This window comes from Macrotis lagotis, chromosome 5 (assembly GCF_037893015.1).
Source record: "Macrotis lagotis isolate mMagLag1 chromosome 5, bilby.v1.9.chrom.fasta, whole genome shotgun sequence".
Taxonomy (NCBI): domain Eukaryota; kingdom Metazoa; phylum Chordata; class Mammalia; order Peramelemorphia; family Peramelidae; genus Macrotis; species Macrotis lagotis.
Window position 1 is genome coordinate 193,827,616 of NC_133662.1, and position 22,535 is coordinate 193,850,150.

The window sequence follows — 22,535 nt, forward strand, 5'->3', positions numbered from 1 at the left end:
TAGTCAGAAGAAGGAACACTGGTTCTGAAGGAAAGATGTGGGTTCAAATTTGTCATCTCTGTAGTTGTATGACTTAGTAGATAGAGCAGCAATGACATAGTTGAATGGACAAGTTATTATTAAACCTTTTTGAACCTCAGTTTCCTTCCTAAATGAAAAGGTTGTATGATAGTCTCTGAGATCCTTTCAATTCTAGAGCTATGAACCAATGATTATCAAATGAATATTGATTCAATTGTGGGTCATCATTTTTTCCATCAGTTTCTTTGCTTGGTTTCTATCCTCTGTGTGATAAGCTCATCACCTGAAATCTCAGATTGATCCAACTTTGATACTCATTGTCTCCTTAGCACCCTTGAGCTATAGAAAGTTGAATGACTGTCCATAGTCACATAGTTTGGAAGTGTCTGAATCAGGTCTTCTGTCTTCAGAAATAGTTCTCTCTATTTTTTCATTACTACTTAGTTTTCTTCCTAAGTTGTAAATTTAGAAGGAGGAGATAAGCTATGGATGCAGATAACCATGATACTTTGATAAGTATAATAAGAGAGATACAGATATAATGCTGTTTTGGTTGAAAATGAAGAGATTACTTCTGACTTGAGGAAAGATTTCATAGAGCAAGTGGTATTTGATCTAAATTTTGAAAGAGGAATTAATGGATTCAATTCGAGTAGGTTATTGTGTAGATAGAGGAGAGAAGCCCTCTCCAAGACAGATGGAATTGATCTTAGAATTGTTCTAGCATTTTGAACCTCCCTGTCCTATCAACTTCCCTGGCTTCCTTTAAATTCTGACTAAAATTCCATCTTTTGCAGGAAGCTTTCCCTAACCCCTTTAATTCTAGGATTTCCCCCTCTTTTACTTGTTTACTTTTTATTTTCTATGTAGCTTGTTTTGGATACATTTCTTCATGTGTTGTCTACTCCTGTAAGCTCTTTGAGAACAGGGACTGTCTTTTGGCTCTTTTTATCCCCAGTGCTTAGCAGAGTGCTTGGTCCATAATAGGGGCTTAATAGATATTTATTGATAGATTGACAAAGGGCTTGTAGGTACAGGATTATGATTAGGGAAGAATTAAGGAAACAATCATGTTGACAACTTGGGTGACTAAAAGGTTGGTGGTGCCCTCATCAGAAGGTTGAATGAGAAATGGTTCTAGAGTAAAAATAACAAGGTTATGTTGGTCATGTTAAATTTTACATGCTGATGGAACAGCTGGGTAGACATATCCTGAAATCCCTTGGTGATTTAGGACTTGAGTTCAAAAGAATGGCTCTTGCTAGATATACAGGTTTGGAAATCACCAGTAGAGAGCAGTGATAACTGAACTCATGGAAGTTTGATTAGTTCATCAAAGGAGAGTGTGGAGAGAAGATGACTTTAGGAGAATCTTTGTGGGGAATGATTTGTATGATGATCCAGTAATGGGATCCTCTCCAAGAAACAGAATCACAGAAGCTGAGACAGCAGAGAATATCCAAGAGAATAGTTATTGGTGTCAAAAGAGGCAGAGAGAAGACCATCGAACTTAGCAATTAAGAGATCATTGATAACATCACACTATTGCATTCATTGTAGTCTGAAGCCAAATTGTGTGGTTTTGAAAAGAGACTAGGAGATTAGGAAATTGAAGTTTGGTTATACAAGAAGAAATAGGATGGTAGCTTTGAAAAAATGTCTTTTGCTATTTTTCCCCAGATCCAACATCAAAGATCTGTATGACAAGAAAAGGTGGATATCTTGTGATGAGAGTGAAAGATAACAGATGGACTAGCTGTGTACTTCATTGGTGTTCATACTATGTTAAGAAAACCATAGGAAGACCTCAAGTGCATTGATTTGATCATCTATCAAGGATTTATGAGAAGGCATGATCAAAAGGCACATAAATGAGAAGGCACAGATAGGCGATGATCTGTCTTAATGTAGGGAATGCCATCCTCAATGAGCACAATTCACTAAAATGCCAGGTTGTTTGATAGGTTAGTTTGGAGTTGTAATTGCATGAGGTGCCTTCTTCTTCAATGGTGGATTTAATTTGTTAGCCTGATGGATTCTCAAATCAGTCACTGCTCATTTTCTGTTGTTAACGTGAATCAAATTGTTCAGTGTTGGCAGTATCCATCCCTTTCCGACTTTCTTCATAGCAATAGTATAAGATTCCTGAGTATTGTTATGTGCCTTTGAACTGTGTCCTTAATCTTGAATCTTATTTCCCAACTTATTTTTGGCCATTTTTGGACCTGGCTTTACACTTAAAACTATATGTCAATAAAACTGCATTAATAACATTTTTAGCACAGTGACTGACATAGAGCAGGTTCTTCATTAATGTTTGTCGAATTGAGTTAATGACCTTTGTGTTTTCTTTTGATTGACAACTTGCATTATAATTTCTATAGTGATCATTTATGAATGGGGTCACAAGAATAACTATTTAGAATCTTTACTTCCAGAATTCCATTTTAGTTATGATGAATAAATGAAACAATTATTAAATTGTGTACAAGACACCATGCTAATTGTTGGGATGCACACGCAGAAAAGTAAGATAGTCCCTTTCAGAGACAATACCCACAAAAGTTTTCAGCAGCAAGTCCTTTGGAAAAGACCCATGGTCCTTGGGCTTCATTGTCAAAACAGATGTTAATGTCTCTTCTTTAATGTAATTATTATCACAGCACTAATAGTATTCCTGGGGCTATTGGGTTTGGGTTGTCTCTGTCAGGGTCTGACTTGTCTGGCATGATCTTCCTTCTTTCTCTCTTTCACAGTGCCTTGCTGCTTCAGCTAGGCAGACTTGCCTACTCTTGTTTGTGTCAGTTGGTTACTATTTTAATTCATCTTTATGATTCCCAGTCTCCAGATACTAGTCTGGAACTTAAGTTAATGAAGTGCCTATTTGTCCTTTTTTGCTTTTTTGCAAGGCAATGGGGTAATTATTAAGTGTCTGGCACTGCATTTGAACTTCTTTGAACTCCTGGGCCTGTGCTCCTGACTCTAGGGTCTGTGTTTTATCCACTGCTCCACTTAGCTGCCCCCCTGTAGTGCCTATTTGTAATGAGTTGGAGCATTTTCAGTCTGAAAATTGTTTACACCTTTATATATTTTAATCTTTCTCTGCTTAATTTCTAACCCATTGTTTAGTTTTGTAAGTGAGTTGTATAACCTAATCACTAAAAAGAAAGTTGTACCCCCCCAATTTTCCATATATTTATATTTTAAGAAAGTTTCAAATACTTGAAATATTTGAATTTGGAATTTGGTGACATTCTAATTATAAATTTGCCTTTTTTTCTTTGGTCATTTTGTTTGAGTAGAAAATCGGGGTATCCCTTTCTCCTTTTGAAACAGTACTGTTATTGTCAGGACAAACTTTTGTCCATGTCAAAAAGATGAAGGATTAAATTAAAGGATCAGGTAGCTGCTTACCACTGACTACAGTGGAAATCATGTCTTTTATTTCCCTCAGTTGTTGGCATGAAGTTTTCTATTTGGTATATGTTGAGCGTAAATACTTGCTGATTGAAGAGTCTATCAGGGTCTCTTCACAGGTGACCAGTTACTTGACTGACTACAACCTGAGTTATCATTATTTAAAACAAGAATTATAATATCATAGATTAGAGCTAAAAGGGACCTTGGTTTATTTTATTCTAACCTCTCCTCATTTTACAGATGAGTAAACCAAGTTTCAGAGAAAGGAAGCAACTTTTGCTGGGTTACACAATTAGAAATTAGTGCAAGATCTGGGATTTGAACTCTGGTGCTTTGATTCTATATCCAGAAAACTTTCTTCTGTACTTTGTTAAAAGAAACTTATGTGGATGGGATAAATGTTAGGAGTGAGAGTATTTTATTTAACACAAAAAACTTAAGGTAGAATTGAAGTTCCTGTGTTTTCTACCTTAAAGTATTAGCAAGATACTGAAAGGTAAGAGATTTGTTTCATTTAGATAGTTAACTGTGAAAAGGATGCATAGTTTGATAGGTAAAAGTTTGAACAAATTTGAATACGAGTCAGGTTTCTTTGAAGATTGTTATGAAGTTTGATAAATTACAAAGAATTGATAGGGAAGCTGGACAAATGATATCTTTCTAAGGAATCATGGATCTGATGGAGGTGTATGCTTCTTTTTTTTGTAGGTTTTTGCAAGGCAAATGGGTTAAGTGGCTTGCCCAAGGCCACACAGCTAGGTAATTATTAAGTGTCTGAGACTGGATTTGAACCCAGGTACTCCTGACTCCAGGGCCGGTGCTTTATCCACTGCGCCACCTAGCCGCCCCATATGCTCTTTTTAAAGATTAAAAATAACAATTCTGATGGTTCATCTCATTCTATGAATATTGGTAAAGAGAAATGTGAACAGTGATAGCTAGATGGGTTGTGGGAAGACAGCAGGATGCTCTGTTGATAAGAATTACAGTGATCCTACCATATTTGAGTTTATTTTGGAATTATTCAAAAAGAGGGATTAAACTGTCTATGCTTTTTGGCTTGGCAATCAATCAGTAACAGTTTATTAATTTCTATCATCTAGACTCAACAATCCCACTAGTAGGCATATAACCCTGAGGAAGTAAAAAATGGTATCAAAAGTCTGATAATAATGATAGCTAACATTTACATAGTGAGTTAAGATTTGCAAACTGCTTTACATATTTTCTCATTTAAGCCATTTGACAACTCTGTGATGTAGTTCTGTTGGGACAAGTCTAATGCCAATGTCCTTTCAGTTCAGGTTTCACTTAGGTCAGATCAAACACTTGGAAGTCATTGAATGGTTAAATGGTTTATTTTGCACTGCAGGGATTTGCCACAAAGATAATGTGGCACTTAGCATCTAGGGACAAAGACTCCATATGGAATCTGGCCTGGTTAGCTCAGCAGGGTAGGATATAGTGAATTTAGTGGTCTTCAAGCCTTTTTAATGCCCTTAGATGACCAAAAGGGAAGGAGTCCAGAAGCTAATCAGGTCCTAGAGTCAGCTCTACTACTGCCTTTTACACCAGAAAATCAAGGAACCCTAGTACTGTCATAGGGTATTATTCTCATTTTGCATATAAGGAGAGTGATTGGTTAAATAGTACCAATGACTGAGTTAATAAATGTCTATAGCAGGATTCAAACTTTTTTCTTGCTGCCTTTTTTTTTTAAAGGTTTTTTTGCGAGGCAATGGGGTTAAGTGGCTTGCCCAAGGCTACACAGCTAGGTAATTATTAAGTGTTAGAGGCTGGATTTGACTCCAGCACTGGTGCTCTATCCACTGGGCCACCTAGCCGCCCCCTTGCTGCTTTTAACATATATCACAATTGTCATAGCAACACTTTGTGATAACTAAGTTGACTGCCTATCAATTGAGGAATTACTGACAAAAAGTGGCATATAAATGAACTTATTTCTCAGAAAATATTGTAAGAATTTAGGGAAATATGGAAAGATTTTCATGAACTGATGCAGAAGAAAATTAACAGAACTGAGAAGATATGCATAATGATATAACAATATATATTAAAACCATATAAAAGAGATTGAATTTCTGGGTAATGCAAAAAAAAAAAAACCAGAAACAAAAAACCCAACACAAAACAAAACATACCCAGAACAGTGAGACTTTGGAGAAGAGGAAATAATAAAATATATCTTCTTCCTCATAGTAAAGAGATTGTTGGATAGAATGATACATTGTCAGACAATATTTCTGTATCAGATATATTGTTGTTCCTTAATTACTTCCCTTTGTCACAAAGGAGAGTGAAGCAAAGATAAGGACATTAATAAAATGTATTTTAAAAAACTACCAAGTATCAAAGTTTTCAGTGGAAAAACAACATCCTTGAAACCTAGAACATGTGGCATAATACAGTGAAAAGAGCATTGGAGTAAACAACAGTAATTATAACAAAGGTAACAATAGTTGTCTATTAGTAATTGGATGGCTTTGTACTTTGAGCCAATTTCCTTCTATATAGATTGTGTATAATACTGCTTGAATTACTAACTCCCAGGTTATTCTCGGGAAAGTGCTTTGTAAACTATACAAGGCTGTGTAACTATGAGCTATTTTATTTAATAGAAAATCACATGAGAATGCAGTGTTGCTTTGTTTCTTTGACATTGAAATCTTTCAAAAGGACAGTCAAATTAATTATGTATCAACTGAGGTATTTGAGAAAATCTAGTTTAAAAGCCTTGAATTGTGGTGGTTCAATGGTTCTTCATTGTTGCTGTTGCTTTGGGTCACATCTACTTTTTGTAAAAACTTTTTAAAACTAGAAAAGAGCAGTGACACAAGTATCAAATTTAATTCTAAATTGCTTTTGACTGGTTCCTAAAACCAACTTCACCCCCACCACTGGATGAAAATATTTCACCCCTTAAGTTAATTGAAAGAATGACTTGAATTCTCAAAGGGAGTACAGAACAGAAATTTAAAATCACTGGAATAATCACAGTTTTACAAATTAACCTCTTTGAAGCAGAAAAATCTTGTTTGATGATATTTGACAACATGATTTTATAGGGGACAGGTCATAGGAATAACATTGATGTGTATATAGCTAGGATTAATGCTCAGAGGATTTCTTATTTAACAATATTAAATAATTACATGTCAGGCATTGTGCCCCAAGCAAATGGCAATAAATCCAAAAGGGTTGGGTTTTTTGTTTTGTTTTTAATAGAAGCTCTTTTGTTCATGATCTTTATTTTTTACTACTTAGATTTTTCTGTTTCTCTTGTTTTTTTAAATTTTTTTTCTTCCCTCCTGTTATGATGCAGGTTTTTGTTCCTTTGGCATAAACAATTTCCTGGAGGAGCATTGTACTGAAGGCTGCAGGGGACAGGTGAAAAAGTACAAATAATTTGTAAAGTACTTGATTACCTTAAGTGGTGCAACTGACTATTGAATTATTTTGATATATATATATATATATGAAATTTAAGAGTTCAGAGTCTGCCCAGAACACAAATTTTTGCATTGTAGATACTTTAGTTTCTCACTCTAGATTGTAGCTCTTCATGGTTTATTAATTCTCAATTCAGCAAGCTTTTATTATGTCCCTATTGTATGCCCAGGTACTGGCATTCCTGGGGGGGGTGTGGAAGGAATAAGATGTACAAAGATAAATATATACAAACAAAATATTTCCTTGAGTCAGATGCACGATACTTAACAATTGAAGAAGGCTGTGAAATCAGGAAAACTCTTGTAAGAAGGCCTTGTTGCAGTTTCAAAATGAACCTTAAAAGAAATTAGGATTGTACTAGTGAGCATTTGCTTAACATACTTTGATCACCCCTTGTGTTTTCATTATTCCATGGAATTTCTGATGGCGTAATGATCTTGATTCCAATATTGTAGCCTGTGTTTGGAATTTGGATTGTCATTTAAAACTAATGCTGATTAACCTTACAGAGGGCCAAACCTTTGCCTGTGAAATTACCATTAATAGAAATGCAAGCCCTATTACATTTTCATACTTCATATGGTGAGTTGTCTAGTTGTTGCAATAAGTTAAAACCCCCCTCTTTGCAGGTATAAGAATTTAGTTGCAGAGATGGCAGTACCAACATTATTTTCTTTTTTTAATAAAAAGTTTATATTGTTATATTTTGTACATTATCATAGTTTAATAAATTTTAATCCACTGTTGCCAAATGCAGGAATTTGTACTATTTTATTCTAGATACAACAGAAGCTTCTTGGGGGAAATGACTGGTCAGACTTGTGCATAAAGAATATCTATTTCAAAGGGGCGGCTAGGTGGCACAGTAAGGGGCGGCTAGGTGGCGCAGTGCATAAAGCACCGGCCTTGGAGTCACAAGTACCTGGGTTCAAATCGGGTCTCAGACACTTAATAATTACCTAGCTGTGTGGCCTTGGGCAAGCCACTTAACCCCCCATTTGCCTTGCAAAAACCTAAAAAAAAAAATCTTTCTGGCACAGTGGATAGAGCACCTGCCCTGGAGTCAGGAGGACCTGAGTTCAAATCCAGCCTCAGACACTTAATAATTACCTAGCTATGTGACCTTGGGCAAGTTACTTAATCCCATTGCCTTAAATAAATAAATTTTAAAAAATTAAGAAAAAAGAATATCTATTTTGGCGGCTGTGTGAAAGGCAAATTAAAGAGGTGCAAAAGGCCATTACAGAGCAACCACTTGAGATTATTGTGTTCTATCAGTGAGAAATAAGAATCTGAACTAGCTAGTTTGTAGAAGGAAATGAATATGAAAGATGTGGAGGTAGAACCGACAAGACATGACAACTGAGTTTTCACTACTCCTAGAATATGAGCCTGGGTGACTGAAAGGATATGTTTCCTTAATAGAAAAAAGGGAAAATTAGGATAAGGGGTAGTGATGGTAGTGGTGGTGGTTTAGACATTTAATTGTCCAACTCTTTTTGATTGTCTTTGGGGTTTTCTTGGCAGAGCTACTGGAGTGTTTTCTCCACTCATTTTACAGATGAGGAAATTGTGGCAAACAAGTTTAATTGACTTTCCCAGGGTCACACAGCTAGTCAGATTTAAACTCATTATTAGTCTTCCTGACTTCAGGCCTGACACTTTCTTTTGTACCATTAGTTGCCCCTAGGATAAGGAGAATTGGATTTTGATAGAAAAACAATGATTTCTGTTTTGAACATAGTGAGTTTGAGATTCCTGTAGGAAGTCTAGATGTAGTTGTCCAATAAATAATTAGAGATGTGGAACTGGAACTAAGGAGAAAAATGAGAACCAGAGATGTAGATTTGAGCCTGTCTCCATAGGGCACTATGGAAAGCACTTTTAGGAAATGGAAAAAAAGGAAGAATAAGATATTTCTATTTTCAAAGTTTATATTTTAAAAATTCTTAAAATCATTTTGGCAGAATGTTTATTTGCCTTTTATCTTGAGTATCAGAAACTGCCTTGTATTAGCAAAAACATGGATGCTGTTGTCATTATGACCTCAAACCCACTAAATATTTGAATTTGTTTGACCTCTGGCTATAATGCTATCTGTTAGCTTTAATCTTCCTAATCTTTGTAAATCACTGAACCTGAGTACTACTAGGAGGGAACAAATGACTCATAAATTTATGATGGTACAGAATGTTCAAATGACCATTTGAAAGTGCACAGCTGGGGGCAGCTAGGTGGCACAGTGGATAGAGCACTGGCCCTGGAGTCAGGAGGACCTGATTTCAAATCCAGCCTCAGACACTTAATAATTACCTAGCTGTATGGCCTTGGGCAAGCCACTTAACCCCATTGCCTTGCAAAAAAAACCTAAAAAAAATGGACTCTTCATTAATAAAGTTAATTATACTTGTAACAACTGCAAAAATTGTATCTCCCACTTTTATTTTTTAGCACTAGTGATTGTGAAACTTGTCATGTGTTCAGATTTCATCAGGGGTCACATTTTAATTAGTGCTTATCGATTTGTTTTATTTTGATTTGTCCAATATATTCTTCCATATCATCATTTTTGTTTTTAAAAAAAGCCTGTCAGTTATTTGGAAGATTTCTTTTGCTATGGCACTGTTGTCAATAAATTTGCATGGTAAAATGCTATCTTTCATTTAGACATTATACATATGTAAACAAAAGAACGCTTTTATATCTGTTGTGTCGTCATTTTTAGTATAAAGTAAAAAGATTTTAGTTTCTCATTTAATTTGTAGCAAAAAATCTTCAGATTTATGGTGACTGCTTCCCACCATGATATATGCAAGCAGGAATTATATTTAACAATTCTGTAAGCACTTTTTATGAAATGCAAACAATTCTTATGTCACAGACATGATTTTTATTTTAAATTTATTTTTGTGTATTTAAAAGTATTTTTTTGAAGAAAAATTTTGTTCTATCAGCATTGTATTGTGCAAGTTCACTTTCAAGAAATCATTTCAGTTAATTAGATTTTATGCTATTTGCAGATAAAACATTTTCACAAAGCAGACACAGCATGTTTCCATTTTATCATAAACAGTGGATTCTTAGATTTGAACTTTTTACTCTTATTTTGATATTTTCAGTAGTTTTGTTGTGTCTATTGTCTTTGTTATTATTAAGGACAAAAACTGAAGCTAAATTTTAATTTTATTTTAGAATATTTCAAGCAAATGTAACTTTCTCATATTTCACTTTTTTAAAGTTGCATTTTTGGGGGGAATGTTATGTTGTTATTTTGTTTCTGTCAAAATAGCATTGGAAAATTTGACAGATGTTAATTATACTTTTAATTTGTAGTCAGTTAAAAAATTTGGAGTTTATATACTTTGTGTTCAAATGCAGCAAGCAGTATGAAGATAGAATTCATTTATGTTATGAGGCTACTATACCAACCAATGGGGTTAGTTGACCAATCATACCTTAGTTGAGATTTCATACCAGTTGAATCAGATTTGAACTTGCTTATGTATGACATATTATTGGCACAGAACCACATTACACTTGCTTTTTATTGACAATGATTTAAAACTATTTACATTAAAAAGTGGATATGGTTAAAGAGGAATTTCATGAAAAAAGTTTACATTAGAACTTCATCATTTCTCCTATCCTCATTTTATCAGTTTAATCAAAATTAATCTTTGCTATAAAGTCATCATCTCTTTTTAGTAAACAAAGACTATGGGCAGCTTCTTCTTTGGTTCTTTCTGGTTCATCCATCAGCCAACATGGTATGAAGAGAACTTTGGAAACTCAGATTTATCCTTGTAGTCAAAATATACTTCACTCAGCTGAGATGGCTTAATCATAGAGGAACAATAATTTTCCTTACAACATATAAGAGATAAGAAGGCCACCAGCTACTTGATGAGAGAGCCTGTTTAGAGCCTTTTTCTGGAAATTAGAAATATAAATTTAGATAAGGCAATTCCTGCTGTCAAAGAGTTTTCAAACTAATAGGAAGCTAGCAGCATAACTATAACATTGTAAGTGTATTTTTGTGTGTGTGTGTGTGTGTGTGTGTTATCTGAAGGGAAAGGTTACCAACCAGAGAGAGAGAAAGGAAGTCTTCTTAGAAGAAATGGATTTTGATTTGGACATTAGAATAGTGCCCAAGGGCCTTGAGGGAACTGGGAAGGGAGGGCTTATGTTCATGTGTTCAAACTCTTAAGTTGTGAATTTGAGGGAAAAGAGGAAAATTCATGTTCAGGATTTTAGTTTATTATTTAATATCTTTGGAGATAATAAAATAATATTTAAGATTATTTGGTGATAATAAGTAAAATAACATTTAAGATTTACAAAAATTCAGATAAAATATTAATGATGAGCAAAGCTTACAACAGTAAAATGAAACATGCAGTCAAGCAAAACAAATTCCCTCAGTAACTATATATATATATATATCCATATGTATGTCTCATTTTCTATTCTAAATCCATCGTGTATGTAACAAATATTAAATCTATGTCTATAGTGTATATATATCTATATATATGTATGCATATGTAAACATTTTAAATGGAATTAGGGGAGAAAAATACTGTTGTTCATTTAAAAAATTAGAGGTGGAAAGATGGCTACAAATGAAAAAGTGGTGAATGCACTTTCAGATGCGGTCACTATATTGGTTTTACTTAATTTTACTTTGTTAAAAGAGACAACTTATGAAATGGAAATATTCTTTAAATATAATATAAAAATAATTCACATCAATAAAACAAAGAAAAGGAAGCATATTTCAAGAGGTATAGAAAGATTTATATGAACTGATTTAGTGAAATATGCAGAATCAGAATAACTTGTACTATATAACTAATATAAAAACAAAAAATTAATTAGAATAATAAAAATAGAGATGTTGCATGCTTCATATATGAAATGTTGTGTTCTTTCAGATGATCCTGCTGCATTTTTCATTTTGCTTAATTTTTTTATTTTGTTACAAGAGACTTCAGGGTGAAAGTAATCTTTAAATGTTTTAAAAACAAAACACATCAATGAAACTTTAAAAACCCAATATAGTAAACCATTCTTTTTTCTTTCTCTGCAGTAAGAAAAGTGGAAAACCATCATTACAGAGCAATGAGGTAATTATTTAATATTTTCTTTGAGGTTACACTTATGTAGAAATTTTTAAATACATGTGTAAATTGATAGAACTCTAGAGTTGAATTTAGTGTTCATTCAATGCAGTTTCCCTCCCATTTAAGAATCTCTACTAATACCATCCCTGACAAATAGCCATCTTAACTTTGGCTTGATTATTTCTTAGGAGTTTTGCAGGAGGCACATTACATTCTTGGAATGCTTCAAATATTACAAAGCTTTTCCCTTGGTTGAATTCAAGTCTGCCTCTCTGAATTGTGCTCATTAGTATTATTTCTACCTTCTGGAGCAACACAGCTAACTGAATTAAAAGCTTCTTGTCATTTGCAAATTTGATAAGTATGATATCCGTGTTGTGTTTAACCGAATACAAGCAAGGACTCCTTACTGGAGATTACCCTCCAGCTTGATATCAGTCATTAATTACCAGTCTTTCAGTTGGGCTATTCTGAATTCCCTAATTCAATTTGTAATCCAGTTACTATATTTTCCATGCTATCCATAAGGATATTGTGAGAATCTCTGTCAGATGACTTGTTTCTGATTAACTATGCTGGGTCTTTATGATCACTGATTCCATTTCCACTAACCATTCTCTTCAACATTACTTCTTGTGATTTGGGGGGGCGGTTTGCAAGGCAAATAGGGTTAAGTGGCTTGCCCAAGGCCACACAGCTAGGTAATTATTAAGTGTCTGAGGCTGGATTTGAACCCAGGTACTCCTGACTCCAGGGCCGGTGCTTTATCCACTGTGCCACTTAGCTGCCCCCCTTCTTGTGATTTTTACCAGAAATTGTTATTGCTCCCATTGACCTGTAGTTTAAAGGATTTATCTTATCAAGAATTTTGAATATGAAGTTATTTTTAAGTCTTTAACACCTTTGCTGTAATTTGTACATCTTTTTCTGTTTTGAAACTCATTGATCCCACCTAATTCTGTCACCTTTGCAATTCTTCAGTTTCCTTGCATGCAGTTTTTTCCTAAATCCAGTGTCTTGAACTCACTGAAGGCAGATAAATCCTCTCTTACCAACTCTGCTTATTTTGAGTTTTACTTTCTTAGTCAATTTTGTCCTTTTTTCCCAGTGTTAAGACCTTTCTTGTTGGCAGAAGGAACATGATTAAAATAGCAGTTAGTTTTTTCTTTCCCAAGGTCAATTATTTCCTGTTTATTCCTGCTTTTCCCTTAATCATCTTCTTACCCCTAGCGTACGTGAAGTGTCCTTTTTGTTTTCTTTGTTCTCTTCTCTTTTGGGAGAGAGCCAATTAAGGTTAAGTGACTTGCCCAGGTTGACATAGATATTAATACATGTTTGAGGCTAGATTTGAACTCAGATCTTCCTGATTTCAGAGCACCAGCCCTGGAGGACTAACTCTGTCCATTGTGTCACTTAGTTATTCCCCCTCCCTCAATTTTTTTTTCCCTTTGGCTTTCTTTTTAAGCTTCCCCCTATTTTGGGTTTTAACCTTTCTGATGTTCTTACAGGGTCATTCCAGCCTTTAATATCCATCTTCAGATATCTATGCTTACATACATCTTCTGACTTCCATGTCTGTTTCAATTCCTGATGGTTTTCCTGTGAAATCATATAATTTTCATTCTTTTTTCTTCATTAGGATTATCATTATTATAAACTTCCAATCCTCTCTGAGAGAACTTCCTTTGTAGAATTATAGGCTGTGATATAGTACTTATTCTTGTTATATATTCCTGGAAATATGTTCTCCTAAAATCAGACTAACTTTATTAACTATGTTATAGAAGCAGTTTTGTCTCTTGAGTATAAGATTACATGATTATTTAGGTTCTGTGACCCTAAGGAAAAAACTGAATGTCATAGAAAAAAGGTAACTTTAAATTGTCCAGTATCATCAATTTTTTCCTTCTATCAGGTCAATCTATTATCTGCTCTTGCCATGTCGCCATGCTAGATGTTTATGGCCTACATGCACAATTGAAGGAAGTACTGAATTTCAGTTAAAGATTAGTGAAAATTAAGATGTATTTCCCCTTCCCTCAATCTATCAGTGGACATGCAATTAAGAACTACTGTTTCGGGAAAAAAGGTAAAATTTGCCATATTATCACAGTGGCTATGGGGGATAAGAGAATGTGGAGTTGAGAATCACACTTAGGTCATCAACCTGGGTGACTGGGTGGATGGCAGTATCCTTGACAGTAATAAAAAGTTTGAAGAGGTGGAGAGGGTTTTGAAGAAAGATAGTAGATTTAATGTAAGATATTTAGAGGATAATTAGATGGCCCAGTAGGCAGTTGGAGATGTGAGATCAGCAGAGAGAGATGAGGACTGGATAAGGAAATATGAGAACAATCATCATAGAAATGACAATTGAATTCATGATGAGATTATAAGTTGAAGTAGTCTAGAGAGAGAGAGGAGAAAAAAATCTAGAACAAAACTCTGGGATACCCACACTGAACAGATATGATCTGCACCAAGTTCCAGTAGAGAAGACTGAGGACTGAGCACGTATATAGAAAAAGAATCAGGATAGAGTAATGTCAACCTAGACAAAAGAGAGCATAAAGCAGGAGAAGACATGAGAATCAAATACCACGGAGATGAAAGATGAAAATGAGAAAAAGGCCATTAGTTTTAGCAATTAAGGGATCATTGGTAACTTCCAAAGATAGTGATTTTGCTTTAGTGATGAAGTCAGAAGAGAGAATGAGAAGAAAGGAAATGGAGGCATTGATTGTAGATGTCTTCTCAAAGAGTTCAAGTCACTTAAAGAGACAAGAGATATTGGATAATAGGTAGTCAGGATGGATGAATCAAGTTAAGATTTTTTGAGGATGGGAATGACATGAACATTTTTGTAGACAGGAGGAGCCAGTAGACAGGAAGAGATTGAAGATAAATGAGAGAGGATGATAGAAGAAGTAATCTGCTGGAGAAGTTGGGAGGTCATGGAATCAATTAGTAGTGCATATAGAAGGATTTGTCTTGGCATGGAGAAGGGTTTCCTCTTCATTTTATCCAAGAGTAAAGGTGCAGATGGTGGCAGAATGCATCTGGGTGATGTAAGATGAGAAGAAGGAGTCCTTGGTTCATATAAGTCATCACAGATTTCTTTGAAACTGTCCCTTTTGTCATTTTCATTATCAATAATATTCCATTATATCATGTACCATAATGTCTTTAGCTGTTCCTGAATTAATGGGTACCATACTGGTTTCCACTTCTTGCAACTACAAGAACTACTGTAAATATTTTTGTTCTTGTTTCCTTTCCTCTTTCTTTGATTTCTTTGTGGGAATAGGCCTGGATTTCCTTCTTCCCTAAATCAGGTGTCATTCGAACAGCTTCACATTTATGTGTTTAGGACAAAAATGCAGAGCTCTTCCTGCAGGTATTTATGTCCTAGGAAAAGGACTTCAATCTTTATTGCTGAAATGTTTGGTAATTTTTTTAACGTTTTTAAACCTTCTTTAACCTTCTGCCTCCTTCAAAAGACCTATTAATCACCCCCATTCAAAATAGTATGCCAATAGTAAAATAAGTGAATTATAAGTGTTCAACATCATACAACTATATACTACCCTTAGCACTAGTTTTCTACCTTTGCAAATGATTACTTCACTGGACTCTTTACAAATAGAATGATTGCTAATTACTAAAATGGAATGATAACTTCTTTAGTCTTAGTGGCAGAGGAAAACTAGTCTAGGATAAAAGACTTTTATGTCCTGAATATAAAAATATACATACATACATACATACATACATACATATATATATATATATATATATATATATATATATATATATATATAGAGAGAGAGAGAGAGAGAGAGAGAGAGAGAGAGACTATTTCTGTTTGTACATGGTTGTTTTGCTGAATCTTAGGGAATTAAATTTTGTTCATCCAGTGTTTTCCTTCCAACAAAGTTTTATAAAATGGTTCTTGAACCTTGAAATGTTATCTCATTTTTCTTTTGTTCCATTTTTGAATTTAATCATATTCTGTTGCTGGTTCTTAAGTTTAAAATAAACAACTTGGTGTTTATTCATTTTTTTCTAGTTCTTGACCTTATTTTTAATCTTTAGTTAGTTTGTATTGGAGTACTTCTTGGCAATTTAGTTTTCAAATTGGGTATCACTTCCTAGTCTTTTTTCTTTGAACTCTTTTTGTGTACATTTTCACCTTTGAAATTTTTCAAATGATACTTTATGGCTAGAGTTTGCTTTCCTTCCCCTCTTTTTCCTTAAATTCTTTCTTTCAGATTATGTGAGGATTGTTCAAATATAGGTTCTATCTCCAGTTTATATTTCTTTGGGTACAACAATAAACATATTGAACATAGAGGAAAAGGTGTGATAGTGTTATCATTTATTGATCTTGCTATTTTGTAGCATCAGTTTTTCCTTTCCCACAATTTCTTTTCTGCTAGGCAAGAGTTGTAAGTATTTGCTGGCTGTGGGAGTTTCTGAACAGTTGTGGCAGTCTTCATTGATAGAACTTCTATAGGAAATGCTTTTAGTGAATGTTGGTGTCAGTTTCTTATTTTATTTCCCACTTTTTTGGAGTCAGTGGTAGGAGTAGGCTTCTACCACATTGCTTCTGTTTCTCCCTCTTGAGATTTCCAAATGCTTTTTACCTAATTTCCCTCCACTCAGATTACTTGATTTCCCACCTAGATCTTTTTTGGTATTATATTGTTGACTAATGTTGTTCTAGTTGGTTATTTGATAGGTAAAGTTGAAGCTGTAATAATTATATACAGTCTTCTCAACATCATCCTCATTGATGCTGATTTTCATCTTTAATACTAAACACTGCTGATTTGAAAATACTCATCTCAATAACTAGTCATTTTCAGTCTTTTAAACTATCAGCAATTTAATTTTTATGGTGTTATTTTTTTTCCTTTCCATCTCCATCTTTGTTTAAGCAAAGAGGAAATAAAACTGACAACTCAACTGCTTCATTAGTCTTGCATATAATGGGTGTGAAAAATCTACAGTAAGACCTCCTTACACAGTGGATAAATCCTCTCAAGGATTTTTGAAAGGGGATGAATAAGAGTTGTACAGGATGAAGTGATGTTCATGGTTTATAAATACACAAACTGTACCACTGGAGGGTGAAGGTATAATATAGATGTAAGACTTTTCTTAATCCCCAACTTATGTTTTCCAACTTGTTTTTTGCTTCCCTCCATATCCACCTTTGCATTGAATTCACTGAATATTAATTATAATGTAATATAATATATATAAATTATATAAATAATAAATATAAATTTATATGGATTAAATCGATATAAAATATATTAAAATATATAAGGGCATTTAATTATATGTCCCTTAATCTAGAGACTGATTGCATTCTTTTTTTTTCAAGGTAGTGGGTTTAAGTGACTTGCCCAAGGTCACAAAGATAGATAATTTTAAGTGTCTGAGGTCAGATTTGAACTCAGGTCCTCCTGACTCCAGGACTGGTGCTCTATCCATTGTACCACCTAGCTGCCCCAATTGATTACATTCTTTACAGAAGTTTTCTACCTACCCATTCTCACCAAAAGATTTTTGGTATCTAAGTTGAAATAACTACTCCATGATGACTTTTTTGGCTTATGCTTATTTGAACACAAGTTGACCAGTTCTTTACATGTAGTGATTTCTTGTTATCTTTGGATGTGCAGTAACACTAACTTGACCAACTTATTTGAACCTCCAAGGAGATAAAGAGTCATCTTTATTACTGTTTAGCTGCAATTTCCTTTTTTTCATGTTTTATATATAGAGAAGATATTGCTATTGATATTTCAGAATCTGAATTGGCAGAGGCCATCTTGAACAAAAATTCATTCTGCAACAGATGATTGAGTTTCAAATGTTTGATTTAAACCATTTCTTGAATAATATAATCTAGATGCTACCAGGTAATCTCACTAACCTTTATAGTCTGAATATCATAATTCTTATATCAACACTAAGCAGGTTTCCTATTTTCCTTAATATTCTTCTTGCTTTCAACATGTTAAGAAAAAATTGCAATCTTTTTTGTTATTTTTATTATTTATCTGAAACAACTCATAGTTTTCCTCATAACTGGTCTCAGAGAGTCTTTCCTTATGCAGTAGGCTTTGGTTGCTAGCCCTCTTTGTGCCACTCAACTTTCCCCTTTCTCCCCAACTCAGGCAATGCTTATATATATATCCTTATAAAGTTTTCTTTCCAGTTTGTTTAACCTAGTTAGAATCAGTTGTAATTGCATTGCCAGAATTTCATTTTTGATTCTCCCATTTCTCATGAATCAACTTCATCTTTTAGCAATCTTGTTATAAGAATGGCCTAACTTATATCTGATCTCTTTGAAATTTGTTTTCCTAAAGGCTATATGTCAAACTATTCATGATGTTGCCTTCTTTGTCTCTCACGAAATTAAAAATCTCAGGTTCACATAGTTCTTGACATTTCCAAATGACCAGTTTCTTCTTATTACTCATGATCTTGTTCAGAATAACTGGCCCCTTCACTGTTGTGATCACTTGATTTTTGCCAACTTTGTTATTTATGCCAGGAATTCTTCATTCTATTTTTCTAAAAGGCCTAAAATTTATAGGCTCCTACCACATTGCCTCTGTTTTTCCCTTCTTTGAGCTTTCCAACTGCTTTTTACCTAACTTCTCTTCACTCAGGTTGGTTGATTTCCTACCTAGATCTTTTTTGGTATATAGTGTTGCCTAATGTTATCTAGTTGGTTATATTTGAACGTGTTCACTTAAAGTACCTTCGTTCCAGTCATAAATTGTATCCTGCCAAGTTTCATTGCAAAGTAAATAGGATTTTGTATGTGTAGTAAGCTCTTCAGCCTTAGAGCTCCTAAGATCAGATGCCAGATTTGAATTTCTAATTGTCTATTGGAATCCCTTCTCTAAAGAGTTTCTAACAAAATTAACCTGTTTAAACTAAGTTTTCCATTTAATCTTTTCTTGATAGTTTTCTTTTTCCATTGTTAGCAGCACTTTCCTAGCAATCCACACTTGAAATCCCTCCATCTTCTTTTACTTCCTCTCTCATCTTACTTACCAAATCAAAATATTACATATTTTTTGTATCTGTATTGATATATTGACTGGCAACTGTTCACATTTAATGTTCTTTAAGGACAAATATAGTCAAGCCTTGAAAACAGTGTTCTGTACAAATTTACGTATTGGAAAGATCAGGGAAAACTTCATCTTATTTATATTGGGCTTTGTAGATTGAGTAGGAATTTATTAAACAGAAGGAGAGGGAGAGAAAATATTTCAGTTAATAGGGAATAGTAAAGATAGAAGTAAAGATATAAAGATGGGTCAATTCAGGGCATGCTTAGAGGGCAAAGTATTCCAATTTAGTAGAGGGTGGACTACCTGGGCAGGACAGAGGTGATAACAGGTAACCTTGGGAAGGTTGGTTAATGGGGTACCAGCTTTTGAGGGCCTTGAGTGCCAGACAGAGAAGAATTTGGACCTCACTTATCATGAACCTAATATATACACCTAAAAAAATAAGGTTGTAAATCACATGAAGGGTACTTTGGGAGTAGGATGGAAAAAAAAAAAGGAAATTTTTAGAGGTCAGATTTTTCTTTCTTTTCATATTATTGTTGGTATTGTGCATCTTGTTTTCCTGAGATTGCTTACTTCACTTTTTGTAAGTCTTTCTGAAGTATTTCCATGATTTTCTATATTGATCATATTTTACATCATTTTAATAAGTTCCATTGCATTCATGTACCATTTGTTTATCTACTTTCCCAGTTAATAAATTAATCTACCCTTTTTTGTTCAATTCCTTAAAAGTCTTTGAATAAATACTTTTTATTTCATCTACACCCATTCTTCCACTAGCCCCTCTTTTACTTTCTCATAATTTTAGATCAATTTTAACTTATTCACTAATATGTAAATTGCACTTATCAATTACTGAAGATAATTTAGCATATTTTTCTATGTAAAGGACAATGGGGCTAAGTGGGTTAAGTGACTTGCCCAAGGTCACAGAGCTAGGTAATTATTAAGTGTTCGTGGCTGGATTTGAACTCAGGTACTCCTGACTCCAGGGCTAGTGCCCTATCCACTGTGCCACCTAGCTGCCCTATCAATCTACTTTTTAAAAATGCTGCTGTAAATATTTTTATATGAAATCTTTTTTTCTTCTCAGTTTCCTTCTTGGAGTATATGACTAGCAATGAAATCTCTGGGTCAAAGTTTAATCTTTTTTTTTGCATAATTTCAAATTCTTTTCCAGAAGAGGGTCTGGGACAGAGCCCTGTGGGATAATAGGAGATATTTTGAAATAGTAGAACAATTGTAACAGATATCAAATTATGATAGTTTTTTAATTTATTATGTAAGATGGAATGTTCAATTTGAGGAAAAATAAGGAGTGCCTGTGAAAGGGAATAATGTGTGGTAAGCTTAGACTGGAAAGGGGGTTTTCATACAGATTGTGATGCCAAGAGCAGTAGATTAGTATTTTATCCTTCAGGCAGTAGGGAAGCACTGGACCTTTTTTTAAAAAATTTTTTTATTAAAGATATTATTTGAGTTTTACAATTCCCCCCCCCCCCAAGAAAAGCAATCTATCAGTCTTTACTTTATTTCCATGTTGTACATTGATTTAAATTGAGTGTGATGAGAGAGAAATCATATCCTTAAGGAAAAGACAAAAAGTCTAAGATAGGTAACAAGCTCAGACAATAAGATATCTGCTTTTTCAAAATTAAAGGGAATAGTCCTTGAACTTTGTTCAAACTCCATGGCTCCTTATCTGCAGATGGTATTCTCCTTTTCAGACAGCCCAAAATTGTTCCCGATTGTTGCATTGATGGAATGAGCGAATCCTTCAAGGTTGAACATCACCCCCATGTTGCTGTTAGGGTATACAGTGTTTTTCTGGTTCTGCTCATCTCACTCTCACTGGACCTTTTTGAGCAGGGGAGCTCCATTCACATTACTGCCTTCGAGGGAATATAGTAGAAGCAGGAATACCATATAACAGGTTTTGGCTTTAAACCAAGGGAGGCACGATGGGGGCTTGAATTAGAGAAGTAAGTAAACAGAGGGTGGTAAAAGGATTTAAGATTTCTAGAGGTGCAACCAACAAGATTTAGCTCTCAATCCTTGGGGCAAAACTTTCGATGAGATCTCATGTCAGAAGAAATCTACTGAACATTCCTATCATCCTACCTATACTTAAATACCTATATCATTGGTTATATCATTAACTCTATGCAAACCTTCTCTTATTTTAGCTCAGCAAACAACATCATTTCCCCAACATCCCTCTAATTTGAAATGACGTTTGAGCAAGATTGTTATCATTTATGGTCTACTTGTGAACATTACTGTAGAGGAAATTTCAGCACTGAGTTAGAGACACTAAAGTGGGATCTTGAGTTGCTTGTCCACTAAAGACTTAAACAGTCTTGAGGACTTTTCTGCTTCTATGAAGAGTAGAAACTTTCTGAGCTTGCCCTTTCATTATTAGTGCTAAACACATGAAGATAGTAATTACTTTCAGGACAGTTATGTTTTGTCCTCTTTACTATGCAATAGGTCTTAAGCTTAATTCCTGTGGGATTATATGTGGCTGAACATTCCCTTGATTTCTGATATTTTTGCAAGTGCAAAAAGCTGCTGCTCTAAATATTTTTGTGCATAGAGATCTTTTCCCTTTTTTCTTTGATCTCTTTGAAATATAGACTTAGTAGTGATAATGCTGGGTCAAAGGGTACGCACAGTTTTCTAACCCTTTAAATCATAGTTCTCCAGAATGGTTAGAACAGTTCAATACTTTAACAGCAGTCCTTCAGGCTACCTATTTTTCCCTCATCTCTACCTTCATCTATTATTTCTGATAGTTGTGAGTGGTGTCTTGGTGTAGTTCCTAAAACCTTTTGAGATTCCTACCATTTTTGTTACAAGTTTGCATAACAATTTCCAAATAAATTATCCCTTCAACACATCATAACATTCATTTTTTTCTTTATTAAAAATTTTCTGTGTATGTTGAATTGTTTTTGTCATAATTTGTAGTACCTAAGAGAATCTTATGTAGTTATTAAATGTAGTTATTAAAATGTTAATTTGGACAGAGATGGTAACTTTAGTTTTATGAATAATTTGTGATACAACCCTAACTAAAAAACTTAACATTATTTTCCTTCTGTTTGATCTGATGTAGAAAGAAGGAAAGAAAGAGCGGGCTATGGTGGACAAAGTATTCTTTTCAAGAATTCAACAAATTCTGAAAGTTATGATTCCCAGAACATTTTGTAAAGAGGTAAGTCTTATTTTGAAAAAAATAGATTTGTTTTAAGTAACTTTTGACATGTATCATAGAAAGAGTACTAGATATAGAATTAGAAAACTAGGTTTGAATTTGATTTCTGCTGCTTTGCCTGCAGGTTGGTCATGGACAAATTCCTTTAAATCTTTTGACTTTGGTTTAATTTGT

At 34.1% G+C, this 22,535-nt stretch overlaps 1 protein-coding gene across 3 annotated transcripts in view; it reads left to right on the forward strand.

The window, feature by feature from the left end:
* The window catches only part of ABCD3 (ATP binding cassette subfamily D member 3), a 99,519-nt gene that overhangs the window by 12,757 nt on the left and 64,227 nt on the right, over positions 1–22,535 (forward strand). For all 3 annotated transcript variants that reach the window (XM_074188214.1, XM_074188213.1, XM_074188212.1), the window contains exons 2-3: positions 12,002–12,038; positions 22,263–22,361. In XM_074188214.1, coding sequence (XP_074044315.1) covers positions 12,002–12,038; positions 22,263–22,361 — 136 coding nt within the window. The remainder of the gene's footprint in view (positions 1–12,001; positions 12,039–22,262; positions 22,362–22,535) is intronic.